The 19,568-nt window shown below is 38.3% G+C and overlaps 1 protein-coding gene across 2 annotated transcripts in view; it reads left to right on the plus strand.

Annotated features, from left to right (window-relative positions):
- Positions 1–19,568, plus strand: part of LOC127420809 (alpha-catulin-like) — a 102,444-nt gene that overhangs the window by 62,323 nt on the left and 20,553 nt on the right. For both annotated transcript variants that reach the window (XM_051663357.1, XM_051663358.1), the window contains exons 3-7: positions 5,190–5,377; positions 10,324–10,443; positions 13,023–13,112; positions 17,843–18,013; positions 18,761–18,961. In XM_051663357.1, the coding sequence (XP_051519317.1) occupies positions 5,190–5,377; positions 10,324–10,443; positions 13,023–13,112; positions 17,843–18,013; positions 18,761–18,961 (770 nt within the window). The remainder of the gene's footprint in view (positions 1–5,189; positions 5,378–10,323; positions 10,444–13,022; positions 13,113–17,842; positions 18,014–18,760; positions 18,962–19,568) is intronic.

Below are 19,568 nucleotides of genomic sequence, written 5' to 3' on the forward strand. Positions count from 1 at the left end.
TCATTTTTTCGGGCAACAAGTTGTGTAATTTCATAAATTTACTGTGATAAAACCTTTGGTCTTTTGTTTCATGAAAAAAATTATTGCAACAAAATAAGAATGTTATTGATCCGTTACAAGCATTTACAAATATTGTTTTCACAGCGTTTTCAGTTATGTTCTGCAAGAAAATTCATTTGTTTTTGCTTTTATTCCTTGAACCGTTTTTAGTCCCTGCTCTGGAGAATGAATCAGATTTTACAGCCGGCAAAATCTTTCCTTTATTTGCCTACTTGTAGTGTTTCCCACAGGATTGGGGTTACAACATTGGGCTTAACAACATGCTAAACAATAACCAATCATAACCAGTGTTGAAGAGCAATTGAGGAATCCCAACTCATCCAGAACATTCTGACCGATGACTCTTGCGTTTGATTCTAGGTTTTACTGATTCGCCAATCGGATCAGACCAACTATTAGTCCGATGACTTTTGTGTTCGATTATGTTTCGAAAGAGTTAGGGGGTCACACCATTGTCTTGGTTTTCATTTAAATATTTCACATTTTTAAACACATTTCTAAAAATTAGACCAAAGAAAATGCAAACCGTTGCGCGTTTCCATGCACTACTTTATAGAGCATGATGGAGCAGCTGAATGATCTCCTTGCTTCAGGGAGAGTAATTGGAGCAAATGGTGCGGTATTGGAGCAATTGTACATCGTTTCATTAAATGCTGCCAGGAGACCCCGCAGAATGAGTGAAATATCTCATATAAAAATGAGGGCTTAAATTGCTGCGATGCACAAACGCCGCCAGCCTTCGTATACCTGAAAGCGCCCGCACTCAGAACTGTTCTGGCGGATTGTGAGGACCCATTTTTTATGACCAGTTGTGGGTTAAACACTTGCAAATGTCAAGGGCTATGTTCGAAGGATTGTGCATCTGATTCATAATATATATTCACCAATCAAGCAGATCGTTTGGCAAATTGGAGAGCATGTTGCACTGTATATTGACATTTGCATGCATTTAGTGAGAACAGTGCAATAGAAAATTATGACTTTCGTCAGTGTATTATTACGTCATAGTACCCAGTTTTATTTTTTGTGACATAGAATACACAAGCTCACTACAGAGCAAAAATATAGAATAATGGCATAACCGTGCCTGAATAGAAGTGCAGGAAGCACTATATATTCGTAGAAAAGATCAACTTGTTCATCTGAGGCACGAGAGTGAGTTAAATGAGATGTAAGAGAGCTTTTCATTGTAAAGAGGAAGCCCCAATTTGAGAAATGACTGGTGTAACCACAGATGTGACACAGTGGCCTCCACCTCTTTAAGTGCAAAAGTCTTTTGAATGATGTGCAGATTACATTACTGGGATCTGCTTTCATCTTCTCTGCAGCAGAAAGGATGGAGGTGGATGTGTTTTGAGTATAAGTGGTTTTAAAGTCTACTGCTTATGGTCCAGTATATAAACTTTTCGTAACCTGAAGCTATTGCAGAGGTTGGTAATTCTGAAGTATAACTAAAGTTTTGTTGATTTCTTATTTTCTTCTGTTGGTTGCTCAGGGACCTTTCTATATTAAACAGGGCTAAACAAAAAAATATTTATTTTTTTTCTGCTGGCCTGGTCAGGCCAGTATTTCAGTTTGTCTTGCCAATGTATTATGTGTGATATATTTTATACTTTATTATTTTTATATGTCAGAAAGAAATATGTACAGTATTTAAGTAACCTTCTTTAAAAAAAACATTTTAATTAATTGGGTTTTTAATTTGCTACAATAGCAGGAAATTATACTGCTGTAATGTATCAGCATCATCATTTTTACTGAAAAACAATGGGTGAGTTGTTTATAATTTTCAACGTGTCTAACTGATGCTTCCAAGAATGTCTCAATTTGCAACATAATATTCATTTCTCTACAGAAAACCAAAATAACAGCAAGTTAGTTTGCAGCATACATAGTGATAACACAGCATTGGCCATTTAAGCCAAGCCTAAAACTCTCTCACTGTGGTACCGGGCCATCAGGTCAGCTCATTGTTGAACCCTGATATAGTACTTCAACTGTGTACTTAAAAAAAGAACAGATGCATGTCTTTAAATGCCATCAGTGCAGCAATCTCTGTGTTTTACCCTCTATGCTAGACGAAAGCCTGAGGCTCTGTCTCTTTATAGCAGGAAACTCTGAAAAGAGCTGGCGGAAAATGCCAGCCTTTCAGGACAGTGCCCTTCTCTTGTGCTATGAAAGGGATTTGGCTATAAGCTTCCACAAAGTTTCTCTTCAAAGCTTAGGGAAGACACAAGAGAACAATCCCCACCAGAAACAGGGTTGTTGCTATACGGCCGCTGCTAAACAAGAGACCAAAACCCACAAAGCAAGGAAATGTGCATAGCTCGGGCATAGGGCCCAGTCAGATGAACATGGATAAGATTGCACATATTGGCAAAGTAATTTGGCCCACAATGCAGCATTGTACCTGGTTGTAAAACCACTCAGAGATTTAGCAAAGATGAGCTGTCGGATGCATTCAGGACAGTGTCTTCTAGAGGAAAAGTCTGTCTAAACATTAAACAGAGCTGTTTCCCTTCTAAAATTACTCTAATTTCCATCATTAAAACTAGCTCTTGCTCTCTTCCAAAACCTAGTAAGCTGCTGCTTACATAAACAGCTGGCTTTTAATGTAATATCCTAAATGCCATGGAACCTAATAAGTGACTGAACACTCTACATAGGCAACATCTCTGTGCAACACACAAGTAGCATTCCACATCGGACACTCAAATAGCTGTTAGCATGTTGCTAATCTAATCACTGATTCCTGAGATAAGGAACAAAACATGTCCTACATACAAAAGTCCTCTTTATGTTAAAAATCAAGAAATTCATAATAATAAAAATACTGAAAAAGTTAAATCTGAAGGAAATGTGTATACTCAGAGCATTTAATACTTATATTTGTAAATTATTTCATTGAAAAAAAAAAAAAGCATGCTCTGTACTTGGTAGGACATATAACTTAATGTATGATACTATTGTTATCATATTTTACAGCTGATTTTAAATATGTTCTTTGATCGTAATCCTGACCAACAGTTTTGGAGATTTTGGTCTTTTCCCATTCCCAAAATAGCTGCCCAGCCTGCCCCGGAGCGTTCCAAAGATGGCCCCAGAGTGAACAGACTTGCCTTGTAAGGGACTGTGCTGTCACCTGTTGGATTTAATTGTTTACTGTGTCGCAACACATTATGGAATTGATTTCTCTATATGCGATGCTGCCTTTGAATTTGGCCAAAACCGGGGATCTTAGGAGGCAGCATAATTAAGATGTCTTCTTTTTGGAACAGCCTTTGTATGAGGCCTTAAAAACAACATTAAATCATAATTTTAGCCCATGTCTGTTAGCTTTGAAGCCATCTACATTGTATGCTAGTGTACTCCTAGAAGTTGACAACATTAGCCTTTTAGCAGTTTGAAAATGTACAATCTCTCTCTTCGGGGAACATTGACCAAAAATGTTGATGACTCATCCTGATCCACATAGGTTTATGTCCAATCAAATGCTCTCTAGAATGAGAATGCCGACTAGCAAGTAGCAAATAGCCTAATGACTGTGATGTAACTAAAGCCTATAGGCTATTCTGCTTTCTGCAAAAAGAAAATGGAACATTTGAAAATTCGCTTTGATATGTCCCTCCCGAGCTTCCTGATTCTTTAGGAAATACGTCAACATAGGAAAAGAAAACTGCACTCGTCAAAGGATTTCATAAGGTCTTTTCAGTGCTTCATCTGTAGGCTGCTCACTAGGTTTTGGAACAGAGCATCTCTCTCCATTTCTCACCCTATTTCCCCAATTCTCTTTTCACTTTGGTACATGTCAGTCTTTCTGTCTTTCAGAATAACAGTGCTTTATAGAGGCACGAGGCTGGGAAATGCTCTCAACAAGCGTCCTTTCAACACCTCCCAACTGGGACATGACACACCGGCCCTGCCGCCCTGACCTAAAATATGCCAACATTTAGCATTTGGGTCTGGATAGGGCTGTGTTTCCTGTGTGTGTTAGACAGCGGCTCATTGTGGATGCTCACTGAGAGGAGTGAGATATGTTTATAGATGTTTAAAAAGTCACCAACCACTGTGATGGATTGGTTTGTAAATAATGAAATGATGTGGTGTGAGTCTCTAAGCAGCGACTTAATGTGCTCTGATCCAAAATGAGCTTATTGTAATGGGATATTTTAGTAGTGACAGTTTATGAATGCCTTTGTTGTGGCTTCCAAGTGTTTGTCTTTGAGAGAAGAGATGTATGTTATATTTGTGTATAGTTCTTTTATCAGACCTTTAAATGTAGCACAGAAGTGTTTCACCAATAGATAGCTTATTGGTTCAGTGGCTTGTGAGGTTTTATGTGTATTTGTACATAGCTGTACCTTAAGAAGAACATTAAACAAAAATTACTGAAAAATGTCTTTAGAAGATAAATCAAAAAATGTATCTTCAAAGATAAAAGTGGCTCCAAAATAATTTTTTCATTAAATGTTTTAAAAATTCAGAGGGTATACTGCACAAATTCTATTCTTACTCAGTATCTTTGTCTTGTTTTCAAGTAAAAATATTTAAACATCCCTCAAGCAAGATCAATTTAACTAAATTTCAATTAACAGAAAGATATTAAGACTTGTTCCTTTGGCTGTTTTTTTTCACGTTTTAAGCATAAACCTCACTAAATTAGGTAAACTCTGGTAAATGTATCTTGTTATTAAGATGTTTCAATATTTTTACCAGAAAACAAGACAAAGATACTGATTAAGAACATAATTTCCTTTGTGTTTAGGTTTGGTTGGTCTGTAGTAATTATAATTAACTGTATTAAAAAATAATAAGGGGCTGTTCAGACCGAACATATTGTTGTGCTAAAAAAGCTAAGTGCAGTGCAATGAATAGAACAAAAAGCAGGTCTTGGGACACGTTTCTTTTCAAAAGTTCTTTTAACTTGACACTGTGTCTAAAAAACGCGACTGCGAAAAAGCAGCAAGATGCGTTGCATCGGTCAAACACGCACAACTGTCTATCTAGCGCATGTTTACATAGAATGCAGGTGCAAATGGCCCCTTAAAGTATATTGTATGTCTCCATTTGGAGAGCTTGGTAAATATGTGTTTGCATACACTTCTCTAACATTACGTTTTGCTTTGCAGGCACTGCCATAGCTCAGCTGACTGACGTGTCCGGTGTGGAGCAGTGTGAGGGTGACGGGCGCAGCACTGTGTTTAGTGATAGGACGGGCATGGTGAAAGCTGCTCGCATGCTGCTCTCTTCTGTTACCAAAGTCCTGGTGCTCGCAGATTGCATTGTTATCAAACAGATCATAAGCTCTCGCAACAAAGTACGTACTGTCTGCAGTGTCCATATTTTGTACATGAGCATTGGCCTTTACATTCACATTTTGCTGTCAAGTACAAGCTTACTTTTCAAATACGCAGCCACTCACAGACAAAGGCCAGTCCTTGCTTTGAGATGTTATCACAGCATGGCCACAGAGGAGAATTTAGAGTCCTGCTGCTCTGGAGATAATTGAAGAGAAATGGTACAGGACAAAGTAGGAGGGCTGTCTTAACTTCCATGTCTGTGAGATGGGGAAGTGCTGTGTGTGTGTGTGTGTGTGTGTGTGTGTGTGTGTGTGTGTGACTCAGATCTGAAGCAAATCATGTCCAGTTAGTGATGTTTGGACAGCCAGGCAGCAGAACAGGTCTCCATTAGAGGGAAACACAATTTAATTAGTCCCTGACCATGCCTAATAACACCTACTGCCAGCTGGTGAACCTCAAATAGAAGCTTCTCTTATCAATTTTCGCCAGTGTGAGTGTTTCGTACTGTTTCCGTTGAGCTCAGGCTGACTGAAACTTAGTTCTTTTTACACAAATAGTTGCAAAGTGTGTGACTCCGCATCTTAGACAGTAACTAAAATTGTATTTACTGTAAACATGGGATAGAGGTGCATGCAACAGTATAAGTTTGCTCATTTAGTTGGGTGAGTCTCACAAAGATTGTCAAGAACATGACTGGGCCATATTTCATCCCAAAATCAAAAGCGAAAAGAATGATAAAAAAGTGATGTCTAATATTGTACCATTAGGAATGAACCCCACTCCCCCCAAAATCTCATTTGCATTACTTTAATGCGAAATGATGATGATGATGATAATAGTAATAATAGTAATAATAATAATAATCTACCATTTAAATCATATACTCTTTGAACATTTGGGTGTTTCTTCAACTTCGGCCACTTTTAGCAATATGAACTTCTATGGAAAGTAAAGTCACATTGAAACATTTTTCACACACTACTAACAATGTATGCACATCGCAAGAGATTTATGTAATTTATGTCATGAAAATTCCAAGACACCACTGTGTCATTTCCACCACATCTGAAATTTTGTATTGTGGATAATAGAATTCTGTGGTGGAAATTACGTTGATGATACAAATGACTTTTAAAAAAAAAAATGATCACCTTTTCTCCCCAATTTGGAATGCCCAATTCCCACTACTTCCTCGTGGTCCTTGTGGTGGAGCGGTTACTTACCTCAGTCTGGGTGGCAGAGGACAAGTCTCAGTTGCCTCCACTTCTGAGACCGTCAGTCCGCACATTTTATCACGTGGCTCGCTGTGCATGACACCACGGAGACTCACAGCATGTGGAGACTCATGCTACTCTCTGCAATCCACACACAACTTACCACGCGCCCCATTGAGAGCGAGAACCACTAATCATGACCACGAGGAAGTTACCCCATGTGACTTTACCCTCCCTAGCAACCAGGCCAACTTGGTTACTTAGGAGACCTGGCTGGAGTCACTCAGCACACCCTCGCGACTCCAGGGGTGGTAGTCAGTGTCAATACTCGCTGAGCTACCCAGGCCCCCGTCGCACAAATGACATTTTTTATGTTTTTGAAATAATGTGGCTGACCCCTTTGTCTTGCTAAGGCTAATTTCATAGCTAACATTTTGTTTTCTAAATTAACACAATTAAATAACATTTTCACACTTTTTGCATAAGATGATAAAATGACAGCTTGACTGGAAAAATTGCCCAACAAAAATACTCTGCTCACAAGTGATACTGTATTTACCTTGATTACTTACTCATATCTTCAAACATTATTTACTCATATCACTCAAATTTCATCTCAAGCATGCTCTTCACAGACACTTATGACTTGGTTAACAAGTACACTAACTTTTGATATTTTTTATTAGGAGCAAAATCGTTTGATGTGGTGGAAAAGACACAACTTTGGGACAGTTGAAACTTGTGAAAAATTGATAGAAGTCATTATACGTTACTATAATAGAGTAAAAAAAAATATCTGTTTTACAGTAATGAGAATTTAGGGTTTAGAGAATGTTTAAATGTCATAATGCAATTTTCCAAAGCAAAAAAAAAAAAAAAAAAAAAAAACTGTATTCATTTTCTTTTTGCAGAAAGTAATTTTTGATTTCTTTATTATGCTTTTGTGCTGAAATTTGATCCGGATATGTTTTTCTGAGATTCAACAAGTCCCTTTGGTGTGTAATTATGAATTTGTCAAGACTTTGTTATGCATAAGTAATAAAATAGACCTTACATCTCATAACTGTTGAGCTACTATAAAATAGATAGAACTCTGTTGTGTTCCTGAAAACTCTTTGTATGGGTATTACCGTATTTGTAAACACAAAGCCCAGTCTGTACTGCATGCTTAAGTTATATGAAACATGTCCACAGTGTTTGATTAGTTCCTCTGGTTTAGTGCTCTAACTCCCAACATGCACTGTCAGTGTTTTTTTGTGTGTTTCCCCCCCACCCCTTTTTCTCCCCAATTTGGAATACCCAATTCCCAATGCGCTCTAAATCCTATGGTGGCGTAGTGACTCGCCTCAATCCAGGTGGCGGAGGATGAATCTCAGTTGTCTCCGCGTCTGAGACCGTCAATCCACGCATCTTATCATGTGGCTTGTTGAGCACGTTACCGCGAAGACATAGTGCTTGTGGAGTCTTCACACTATTCTCTGCGGCATCCACGCACAACTCACCACGCGCCACATTATGGCGACCATGAGGAGGTTACCCCATGTGACTCTAGCCTCCCTAGCAACCAGGCCAATTTGGTTGCTTAGGAGACCTGGCTGGAGTCACTCAGCACACCCTGGATTCGAACTCGCGACTCCATGGGTGGTAGTCAGCGTCAATACTCGCTGAGCTACCCAGGCCCCCTGACTGTCAGTGTTGACTAAAACCATGCATTTGTTCATCACTCACTATAGCTTTCACCTCTTTTTGGTCTGTCTGGGAATTTATTTGATAAAATATAATATTTGTGTCAGACGCTCTATATATTCTGTTTAGTGATGGCTGTTAATCTACCTTATTTTCTCCTTCAAAGGGAGTTCAGATCTCACATAGCAAAGATTGAAGATAATAGAAAACTTGCAGCAATAAAATCCAAATTCAGCTAATGTAATTAAAAGTGAATCATTCATTCAAACACTATCACACACATTGTATGAGTAATAATGCGGGTAGAGAGCAATCATCATTATTTTATCCATTATTTTAGATAAACATAACTGAGATCTGGTTATATCATTTTCTTTTACATTTTGGCAGTTATTTAATTCCTGAAAAAAAAAAAAAGTTTAAAGTTGTATGTAATGCAACAGAGAATATTAACGATCAATCAAAACTCAATAAATTTCTATATGAACTCAGACAATTAATAATCAAGTTCTTCCATGATTTAATTATCTAAGCTATTCCATCCACATACATTTTTCATTAGGAGAAATTATAAAAATTATTTTAGGTAAACAAAAATAATAATAACAACAACAAGAAAATATTATTTTAATTTAAGTCGTCATTTTTATTTGTATAGCGCTTTTCACAACACACATCGTTTCAAAGCAGCTTTACAGAAAATTATGCATTAACAGAAAATGAAACTGTAATATCTATAAAGTCTGAGTCATCACTGTGTAATTTGATTAAATGTGATTGTAAGTTGTTAATAAAAATAAATGATTATATAATAATTGTATTTACAACCCCAGTGAGCAAGCCGAAGGCGACTGTGACAAGGGACACAAAACTCCATAAGATGTTGGTTAATGGAGAAAAATAACCTTGGGAGAAACCAGACTCACTGTGGGGTCCAGTTCCCCTCTGGCTAAACAACATGAATATAATGCCAGTATTACTGTATAGTGCAAGTCATGGTTTAAAATGATTAAGTAAGTGTTAAGGGCCAGTGTTTAAACAAAGATTTTGTATGAACTGTAAGCTTAATGACTAATGTCTTTGAAGTCCATCCTGGATTAACTGCAGAAGTTCGTATAGATGCATTGTCCTTGTTATTTGGCTGATGAAGGCTTTTATTGGCATTTCATTGATAGCCTATGTATTCCATTTTAAGGGTGTAGTCCATCATTAAACTAAGGTGATGCAGGCAGAGATCAGTAAGGTGCATCACTGTTCAACCGGCAGGTCATTTCGGTGAGGTCTCTCCTAAATCCAAGGCTCAGGCAGTGGCATATGAAGTATCCCTTGTATTACGGTTGGAGTTGGCATCAGTTCATCCTTTAAAGTCCGTCGCAATAGACCGAAGTCATGTCTGGCTGGCACTGGCTGCATTTAGTCATCATCACTCAGAGACACGTAGCAATGGAGTCTGACACCAAGCAGGAATGGAGCTGGATCTGGCCGGCTCTGTTAACCTCTGGATATGAATCCCGAGATTGAGACAGGGAAACAAATACAATAATATTAGCATAGATGAGTTATAGGTAACTGTTTCTGGTTCCTGCAGACTTAACTAAAGCAGTCTAATTGTGAGTTGATGGATATATTAGGTGTATGCTTGGCTAAATAGATGAGTCTTTAGTCTAGACTTAAATGCAGTGAGTGTGTCTGCGTCCCGAACAATGTTTGGGAGACTATTCCATAGTTCAGGAGCCAAATAGGAAAAGGATCTACCTCCTTTTGTGGATTTTGATATTCAAGGAACTATTAAAATATGAACCTGTCATGTTCATGACAGTCTTTGTGAGATTCAGTGAACTTAATGAGAAAACTTTAACTTATAGAGCTCAGTGCTCTTACTGGATGTCAGAAAATGTCTAATTTCAGAATCAGAATTTTAGGAGAAACATGTGAGACAAAGTTGATAACTCAATAAAACAGAACTAAACACTTCTGAGCATAAAAGCAACTTTTGAGCAAGATTTTACCTCTGTATTGTGGCTTTATTTGTAAAGATGCAGGTTTTATGTATGTTTGTGCAGGTGATGGTTACTCTGGAGCAGCTGGAGAGAGTCAGCACTTTTCAGGAATTTGTCCAAATCTTCAGCCATTTCGGGAACGAGATGGTAGATTTTGCCCATCTCACAGGAGACAGACAGAATGTAAGTGACCTCTCACACACGTCAGAGCATACACATACCCTGCTTACCCTCCTTCTAACACTGATAACGACATTTCCCATGTAGATTCACATAACTCATGAGGGGAGAGGGGCAAAGATAATGGAGGGATTTAAGTTATAAAGAATTGAACTGTGCCACACACTGCAATTTCAATCACTCCACTCTCAAACCCTGTGGAGTTATATATGTGCCAAAATTCTGTGCTTGCAAAATGTTATTTTGAGTGCACAAAAATGTTATGTGCACGCAAGATGATATGAGCGTGCAAAAAGTTATTTTGCACGCGCTTGAACTGAAATGTATCTTCATGCAAAGATGAATACATTTTTTGCATGTGCAAAATCTCACTTGCTCTCTCTCCTTGTATGCACTCTGCATGCGCTCGGATCTTTAGACTGTTCGCTTACTTTTAAAACCGTATTCCAACAAGTCCCCCCTCCTACGTCAGGATTGGCTATTAGAAGCTGCTTACAAGTGCTCTGCGATTGGACAGTTAAAGTAGCTACAGCAACCATGAACATCTCTGTGTAAATATTGCAGAAGAGCCAACAGGCACAATGCTCCAAGTTCAGTACAATTTTTATATATTGTATGCAGTTACCAATACTAGCTAAGAGAACCAAATACTAATATAGACCAAACTAAGAGAGTTAGTCAGATAGTTGTCTAGCAAGTAAGCCTATTGGCAGTGTACAGACTAAAAATATATTTCATTATGGTTAAATAAAAACAGTTAAGTCAACAACAAAAAAAATGATTTTGTGTGGTCATAGTGTTACACATTTCCTTTCTTGAAAACAAACTATCCCCTTCTCTTCCTCGTGTTTTGATTAGCAGTTTGATCTGTGATCTAGCCAGCAAAATGTACCACCTCATCCCTGATTGGCTGAAATTCTGGCACATTATAATGCTGTAAACTTGTTGAGCAAGCAAGCGGTGAAAGCTATGAGTGCACGAAGAGTGGGTAGTAGGGGAGATCGAGTGAGATCTTGCACATGCAAAAAAACTGTGGAGTTACATACATTTCAGAAATCTGTGCAAATTCACATTCAAAGAAACTTTATGCAAGCGCAAAATTGATTTTTGTTTGCTCAAAATGAATTCATCTTTGCAAGAAGATACATTGCTTTACAAAACTGAGTTCACGCGCATACAAAATACCTTTTAATGCACTCAAAATACTTAACAATGCACGCAGAAATTTTTTGTGTGCTCAAAATAAAATCTCACTCAGAATTGTGGCACATAATTTATACAACTTCATAAAACCCCACTGATAAAAACCTTTAGGGTATGTTCCACTCGACTGCAATGCAGAACAGATGGATGGAGTGTAATTGTAGCTCTGTGGTGCTTATTAACAGGAATTGTAAGTGTTAGGGCTCATATCAGTGTATTGACGCAATGCAGTGTGATCAAGGAGTTATACCGTTCATATGAGTTAGTGCTAGATTATTTACCACATGTACCCTTTGTGTGAATATGCCTATTCCCTGCTATATAGAATGTCAGCTTACCAGCTTTACCAAGATGGTCTTGGTCTATTTAGTTGGCCAGAAGAGCTTGTACCAGCTAATGCCATTAAATAACCAGCTTGAAGTAACTTGTGAACATGACAAGCCGGATTTCCAGCTGGGCACGGCTGTGTGTTTCTCCTCATAAGGCCTCCTCCCGGGCAACATCATGATTAGGATTGTAGTAATATGAATATGAATGACACCGAGAACTGATAGGAGAGGCTCTCTCATTTCAAACATGAAGCTTCCATATGTGTTTGATAATGTTTCACAAACACATCACGTTCCTATCTCTGCAGCGCTTTCCTGCCAATCTGCGGCCTCCGTCTTTGCAGTTTTATTCAGAAGAACATAATAACAGATAATCGCATCTCCTTTTGTGAGCCGTGGCTCTCAGCCGGGGCGAGAGAGATCAGGCTTGTTTCATTCTCTCCGTCATGCACTCACATGGTCTGTCAGTCACAAATCCCTTATGCCTCATGGCGTGTTGAGTGAGTGCGGCTCTATTGAGTTATATTTCAGATTCGCTCAGTGATGCTGGAAGGCATTATGTCAGCGCTATCTCTTCCAAGGACCAAATTTACCCTTCATTCTCAGCAAGACTTTGGTAAATGAGCACTTTGAATGAATTCAGCGAGTTCTCTATGTCTCCTGACAGTTGGCTTTAGACCATTAAGAGTCAAGTCAAGTGCACTTCTTCTTGAACAACATGCTGGATCGAAATCATGAGTCAATGGTCCCACTTTGGTGAGAGAAGTTTATGGAATTTTCCATGAATAGGGTACAAAATAGGGTCTTAAACTCCCTTTCCTTGAAAGTCCCTTTTTAAAAACAAAAACAAATTCTCTGTGAAATGAGGTGCTTAACCGTAAGAAAGGGTTGATTGTCAACCTCAGGATGTCAGACTAAATATTATATGTGCTTTATTATCTATTTATTTTACATGAAGATAGAAAGATTTAAATTTGACAAAAAACTAAAAAATTAAAAGCACTCGAGGCAGTGTGTGTTTTTCTTATGTTTTTTTCTCGTTTTCCTCAGGATCTGAAGGATGAGAAGAAAAGAGCTCGAATGGCAGCAGCTCGTGCTGTTCTGGAGAAATGCACCATGATGCTCCTCACAGCCTCTAAGGTAAGAGCGTGGAAGAGAGTAGCATCTGCTGTCTAAAACATGCTAATATCATTAAAGAGTATCACAAGGGGGCACTTATAGAATGATTAAACATATTTATGTGAGAGTTTAAGCTTATGGAATCTGTTTTCAGGTAAAATTACATTTTAACCCTTGTATTCTGTTTGTTAAGGGTTTACATGCTGTGTGTTAGGGGTCAATTTTGACCCCCACACACTGAGTGTAATTTGTACCAAAATCATGATTTTTAAACAAATGTTATATCACTAACTTCAATGATTTAAAAACTTTAAAGTTGTGAAGTTTTTGGGGGGTTTGTGGTATTTTCTTTTCTACCTTATTTACCTCTAAATTACTAAACAACACCATTCATTTTTATATAAAATAAGAACATTTTATGTTAAATTCACTTTTACACATTAACTACATCACAATTTGATTCAGGGACATACTGTATTGTCATGCATTGGGGGCAGACTACTGCCATCTGTTGGAGAGAAGAAGAAAAAAAAATATAACCAGCAGATAGCTGCTGAGGTCAACTCATTTGCCTGATTGTAGCAAACTGATTTTTGTTTTCAGATCTTATGACTAGTTATGCATTTATATATACACTGATCAGCCACAACATTGAAACCACCTGCCTAATATTGTGTAGGTCCCCCTCGTGCCTCTAAAACAGCACCAACCCGTATCTCAGAATAGCATTCTCACCACAATTGTACAGAGTTACCGTAGACTTTGTCAGTTTGAACCAGTCTGGCCATTCTCTGTTGACCTCTCTCATCAACAAGGCGTTTCCGTCCGCAGAACTGACCCTCACTGGATTTTTTTTGTTTTAGGCACCATTCTGAGTAAATTCTAGGGACTGTTGTATGTGAAAATCCAAGGAGATCAGCAGTTACAGAAATACTCAAACCAGCCCATCTGGCACCAACAATCATCCATGTGATTATCTAATCAGCCAATTGTGTGGCAGCAGTGCAGTGCAAAAATCATGCAGATACAGATCAGGAGCTTCAGTTAATGTTCACATCAATCATCAGAATGGAGGAAATATGTGATCTCAGTGATTTGGATGATTGTTGGCCAGATGGGCTGATTTGAGTATTTCTGTAACTGCTGATCTCCTGGGATTTTCACACCCAACAGTCTCTAGAATTGACTCAGAATGGTGCCAAAAACAAAAAACATCCAGTGAGCAGCAGTTCTGTGGATGGAAACGCCTTGTTGATGAGAGAGATCAACAGAGAATGGCCAGACTGGTTCGGACCGACAAAGTCTACAGTAACTCAGATAACCGCTCTGTACAATTGTGGTGAGAATGCTATACTGAGATGTGGGTTGGTGCTGTTTTAGCGGCACGAGGGGGACCTACACAATATTAGGCAGGTGGTTTCAATGTTGTGGCTGATCGGTGTATGTTTAGACATTATCAGAGATTTAAAAAATCATTATTTTTGTCAAAGTGTAGCATTTTTTTTTTGGTTTGAGGTGTTTTGGAGTGTCAGTTTTTGCAGTGACAGTAACATTATGTTACTGACTATGGTGTTACAAATACAAGACTTAGAGTAAAATTTTACACTTTCTCACAGTGGAAAAGGTAAACTCAGCCTTTGATATGTGTGTTTGTGTAATGTATGTGTGTGTGTGTGAGCGTGTGTTCTTCATTGTGGATGTCTAATGTCTCACCCTTTCATTTATCTGTGTGTGTGTGTGTGTGTGTGTGTTCTTTATTGTGGATGTGTTATGGTCCCAACCCTTCATTTCTGTGTGTGTTTTGCATTTGTGTCTGATTCTATTTGACAAATTCTATAAAATATGCTATCTGTTATAGTCTCACCTATACATTCCTGTGTGTGTGTGTGTGTGTGTGTGTGAGCATGTGATTTCCACATTGTGGATGTGTTATAGTATCACCCCTTCATTCTGTGTGTGTGTTCTGCATTGTGGCTGATTTATTAATTTTATTTGACAAATAATTTTATAAAATGCATGGTTTTAACATCTCATCCATTCATTTCCAATAGGGGGTAAAATTTGACCCTAAACACCATTAGTGTCACTTTTTTTCACACCACTACACCAACAGAATCCAGCCCAGTTTTTTTGTGTGTATAGATAGTACATTTAGGAAAAGTCAGCAAACCTCATCCCACTGAGATGAAGGGAACCATATTTTTTAAAGAAGCAAATTTCAAAAAGGGTAAAAAAAGACCCCAACAGAAGATTTGGGTTAAAATACTCAGTCAGATTACAGTTACTTTTTTTATGGATTACATGAAAACCATCCATCATTGTTTATTTATCCCCCTAATTCCTCTTTTTTAAATTTTTAAGTGTTTCATTGTAAATCAGCCTACCATTGATATACAGTTGTGCTCAAAAATTTGCATACCCTTGGAGAATTGGTAATATGTATACCATGTTTAAAGAATACATGAGTGAGCAGGCAAAACACATTTCTTTTATTTCTTATGGGATTCATATTCAACTGTAGGTTATAACAGAATGGCACAATCATAAAACAAAACATGGCAACAAAGAAAAAAATAAAATGACCCCTGTTCAAAAGTCTTCATACCCTTAGTTATTAATACTGTGTATTGTCCCCTTTAGCATCAATGACAGCGTGCATTCTTTTGTAATAGTTGACTATGAGGCCCCAAATTCTTGCAGGTGGTGTAGCTGCCCATTCGTCTTGGCAAAATGCCTCCAGGTCATGCAAAGTCTTTGGTCGTCTTGCATGAACTGCACGTTTGAGATTTCCCCAGAGTAGCTCGATGATATTAAGGTCAGGAGACTGTGATGGCCACTCCAGAACCTTCACCTTTTTCTGCTGTAACCACTGGAGGGTCAACTTGGCCTTGTGCTTAGGGTCATTGTCATGCTGGAAAGTCCAAGAACATCCCATGCGCAGCTTTCGTGCAGAAGAATGCAAATTGTCTGCCAGTATTTTCTGATAACATGCTGCATTCATGTTGCCATCAATTTTCACAAGATTCCCCGTGCCTTTAGAGCTCACACACCCCCCAAAACATCAGTGAGCCACCACCATACTTCACAGTGGGGATGGTATTCTTTTCACTATAGGCCTTGTTGACCCCTCTCCAAACAAAGCTCTATTTTGGTCTCGTCACTCCAAATGACAGTGTGCCAGAAGCTGTGAGGCGTGTCAAGGTGTTGTCGGGCATATTGTAACCGGGCTTTTTTGTGGCATTGGCGCAGTAAAGGCTTCTTTCTGGCAACTCAACCATGCAGCTCATTTTTGTTCAAGTATCGTCGTATTGTGGTCCTTGAAACAACCACACCGTCTTTTTCCAGAGGAGCCTGTATTTCTCCTGAGGATACCTGTGGGTTTTTCTTTGTATCCCGAACAATTCTTCTGGCTGAAATCTTTCTTGGTCTACCTGACCTTGGCTTGGTATCAAGAGATCCCCGAATTTTCCACTTTTTAATAAGTGATTGAACAGTACTGACTGGCATTTTCAAGGCTTTGGATATCTTTTTATATCCTTTTCCATCTTTATAAAGTTCCATTACCTTGTTACGCAGGTCTTTTGACAGTTCTTTTCTTGCTCCCCATGGCTCAGTATCTAGCCTGCTCAGTGCATCCACGTGAGAGCTAACAAACTCATTGACTATTTATACACAGACACTAATTGCAATTTAAAAAGCCACATGTGTGGGAAATTAACCTTTAATTGCCATTTAAACCTGTGTGTGTCACCTTGTGTGTCTGTAACAAGGCCAAACATTCAAGGGTATGTAAACTTTTGATCAGGGCCATTTGGGTGATTTCTGTAATCATTATGATTTAAAAAGGAGCCAAACAACTATGTGATAATAAATGGCTTCATATGATCACTGTCCTTAAATAAAAGACATGATTTTTTGCATGATCAGTCATATTTTCAAAATCAATGCCAAAATTTCACAATTTCTGCCAGGGTATGCAAACTTTTGAGCACAACTGTACGCTCGCTAAGACTTCGAGTGTCTTCAAAAGAGAGGAGGAGGATTCTGGAATTGCACACACAAACCTGATACTAGCCATTAGCCAGGTGAAAAAAATCAAACCAGGAAGACACTAGTTTAAAAAAATCTATAGATCTTAATAAGAATAATTCACACCAATCTTGCATTTAAGCAACATTGTCAAAATGGTATAGATTATCTACTGAAATGCATGTGACATCAAACAAACAAGAGTTAGGTCAGACGTAATCAAAAAGTAATCAGGTTAGATTACCTAAAAATTATAATCCAAGATATTACATTACTGAAGCTAATTTTAGTCATGTAATTTGTAATTTCTGTAGTACCGGATTGCAACTAAGAAGTAATCTACCCACAGCACTGGCAGTTACTTACAAAAAAGCATCATGGTATTACCAAGGTTTTTTAGACATGGGACAATGGTAATACCATGTTTATTTGAATATGTACCATAGTAATATACAGTAGTACCATAATATTCTTTGAAGTACCACACTTTCACCGCAGAACATTTTAGTAAGGGGTGTTTTATCGTTGAGCTTGAATTTACAACCAAGCACAGTGTTAAGCGCTCTTTAATCTTCTTATGCTGGTAAAATGACATGAACTAACATTGAACTAACTTAGATTTACCCAGCAAATTTTGATGGCTTTTATGTAGTATGACCAGTACTTCTCTTATTCCTCGGGTGTTGTTTCAAAATAATAGTTTTGCCCTCTCTGTCTCTCAGACTTGTCTGAGACATCCAGACTGCGAGTCGGCAAGGATCAACAAAGAAGCAGTGTTCCAGCGTATGCGCCTGGCCCTGGAGCAAGTCATCAAAATTGTGACTGACACAAGGAGCAGTGGCGAAACCAAAGCACTTCCTGTCAGCATCTACGCTGGGATTAAAGATTTTAAGGTGCAGATGTCGGACAAGGGCTCTCCGATGAATGTCTCAATGGATGAAATTTCTCTTTGAAAGTCAAACTTCAACTGAAAGTACTGTGTGATTGTCCAACCAGTCAAGCCACACATACACAACATCTTGACCTTATTCTTTGCTACACACCTATTTTTTTTTATACAAACTTTGCAAGTAAATGCCTTCTGTCAGCTTGTTCAATGTACATATTTTTTATTGTTTACTTGGAAAAACAAAACACTGATCAAAAAGCAGCTCATTATAAAAACAATTGGAGATTTTGAAATTACTAGGTTTTTCTCCAGTCTTGACATCCGTACTAACTACACTCTAGATATGCCAATCATATTTGAAATGAGCTGATTATTTGGTTATCTTGAAAAACTACAGCTACAACTATTTCCTTTTGTTCTGCAATATAAATAACTAATAATTTGAGGTCATATCTCAAACTTGAATGTTACAGCTGCTGTGTTTTTTAATAATTTTAACTTAATAGAATTAATATGATTTTAAAAATCACAGCAGCTTCAAAATTCACGTTTAAGGTATTACGGTGTGTCATTCGTGTTTAAAACAGGAAAGTCTCTTCAAGTAATTTTTACTGCAGGCTTTATTTCACTCATGCTGTTAATAAAATCATTATAGGATATTCCGAAGAAAACCCATGGCTCAAAAATGCTAATTGTGTTCCGGGTTTTAAGACTACAACCTGAACGCTTCTATTGGAACTTTATCTTTCAGGTAAAAGTGGAGGCTCTGAGAGACTCTTTGTACTGTGTGTCCTGCGAAGCTGTGGCAGCTCAGCTGGAATCTCTGATGGAGAAGACTGAAGACTTCACGGACTCTGCCTACACCAGCCACGAGCAGAGAGAGACAATCATACAACTCTTCCAGATCATACGTCATGAGACCCAACAGCTCATCAACACATGGAGACAGGCGGTAGGATGGACAGACACACTCATATAATGTGCATATTTGTTTTTCTGTCAGGGTGGGGACTTTCCATTGACTTCTGTTGTTTTTATATAGAGCTAAAGATATTGTGTATCCCCTAACCCCACAGGCCAAAGTATACTTTGGTTGTCCGTGTTGCTGATCGTTCCACGCACAGTATGCGTGATGCAAATTATGTCCTCAGCACAGTGCAGACTATCCGTATGAGCCTGCCGTTGACTACTAAAAGAGTCTCAAAACTGTCATAGTGCACATGCGTCGAATGCTTTTGTATTTGCTAGCAGTCAAAAGAATTTACTTTAAAAGGCAACCCGGTCGACCAGGCGCAATCCGATCTGGAACACAGAAAAACTAAGTATACCTGGGCCTTAACCCTCACAAAAACCTTTTGGGATTTTTAGAAAAAAAAATGTATCAGACATTATTTAGTATTTATATTAGGCATCCCTTAATGTCCCCAATGGAGGTTTTGTCAGATATAGCTCTTAGAGATTTGTCCCTAAACTGTGGCTAGTACACACACACACAAATCCTCTAAATCTCTCATCTTGTCTTTGTCCCTACATGTACATGTTCTTTGTCCATATCTGTG

The sequence above is a fragment of the Myxocyprinus asiaticus genome, chromosome 30 (genome assembly GCF_019703515.2).
Source record: "Myxocyprinus asiaticus isolate MX2 ecotype Aquarium Trade chromosome 30, UBuf_Myxa_2, whole genome shotgun sequence".
In the NCBI taxonomy this organism is placed as follows: Eukaryota; Metazoa; Chordata; class Actinopteri; order Cypriniformes; family Catostomidae; genus Myxocyprinus; species Myxocyprinus asiaticus.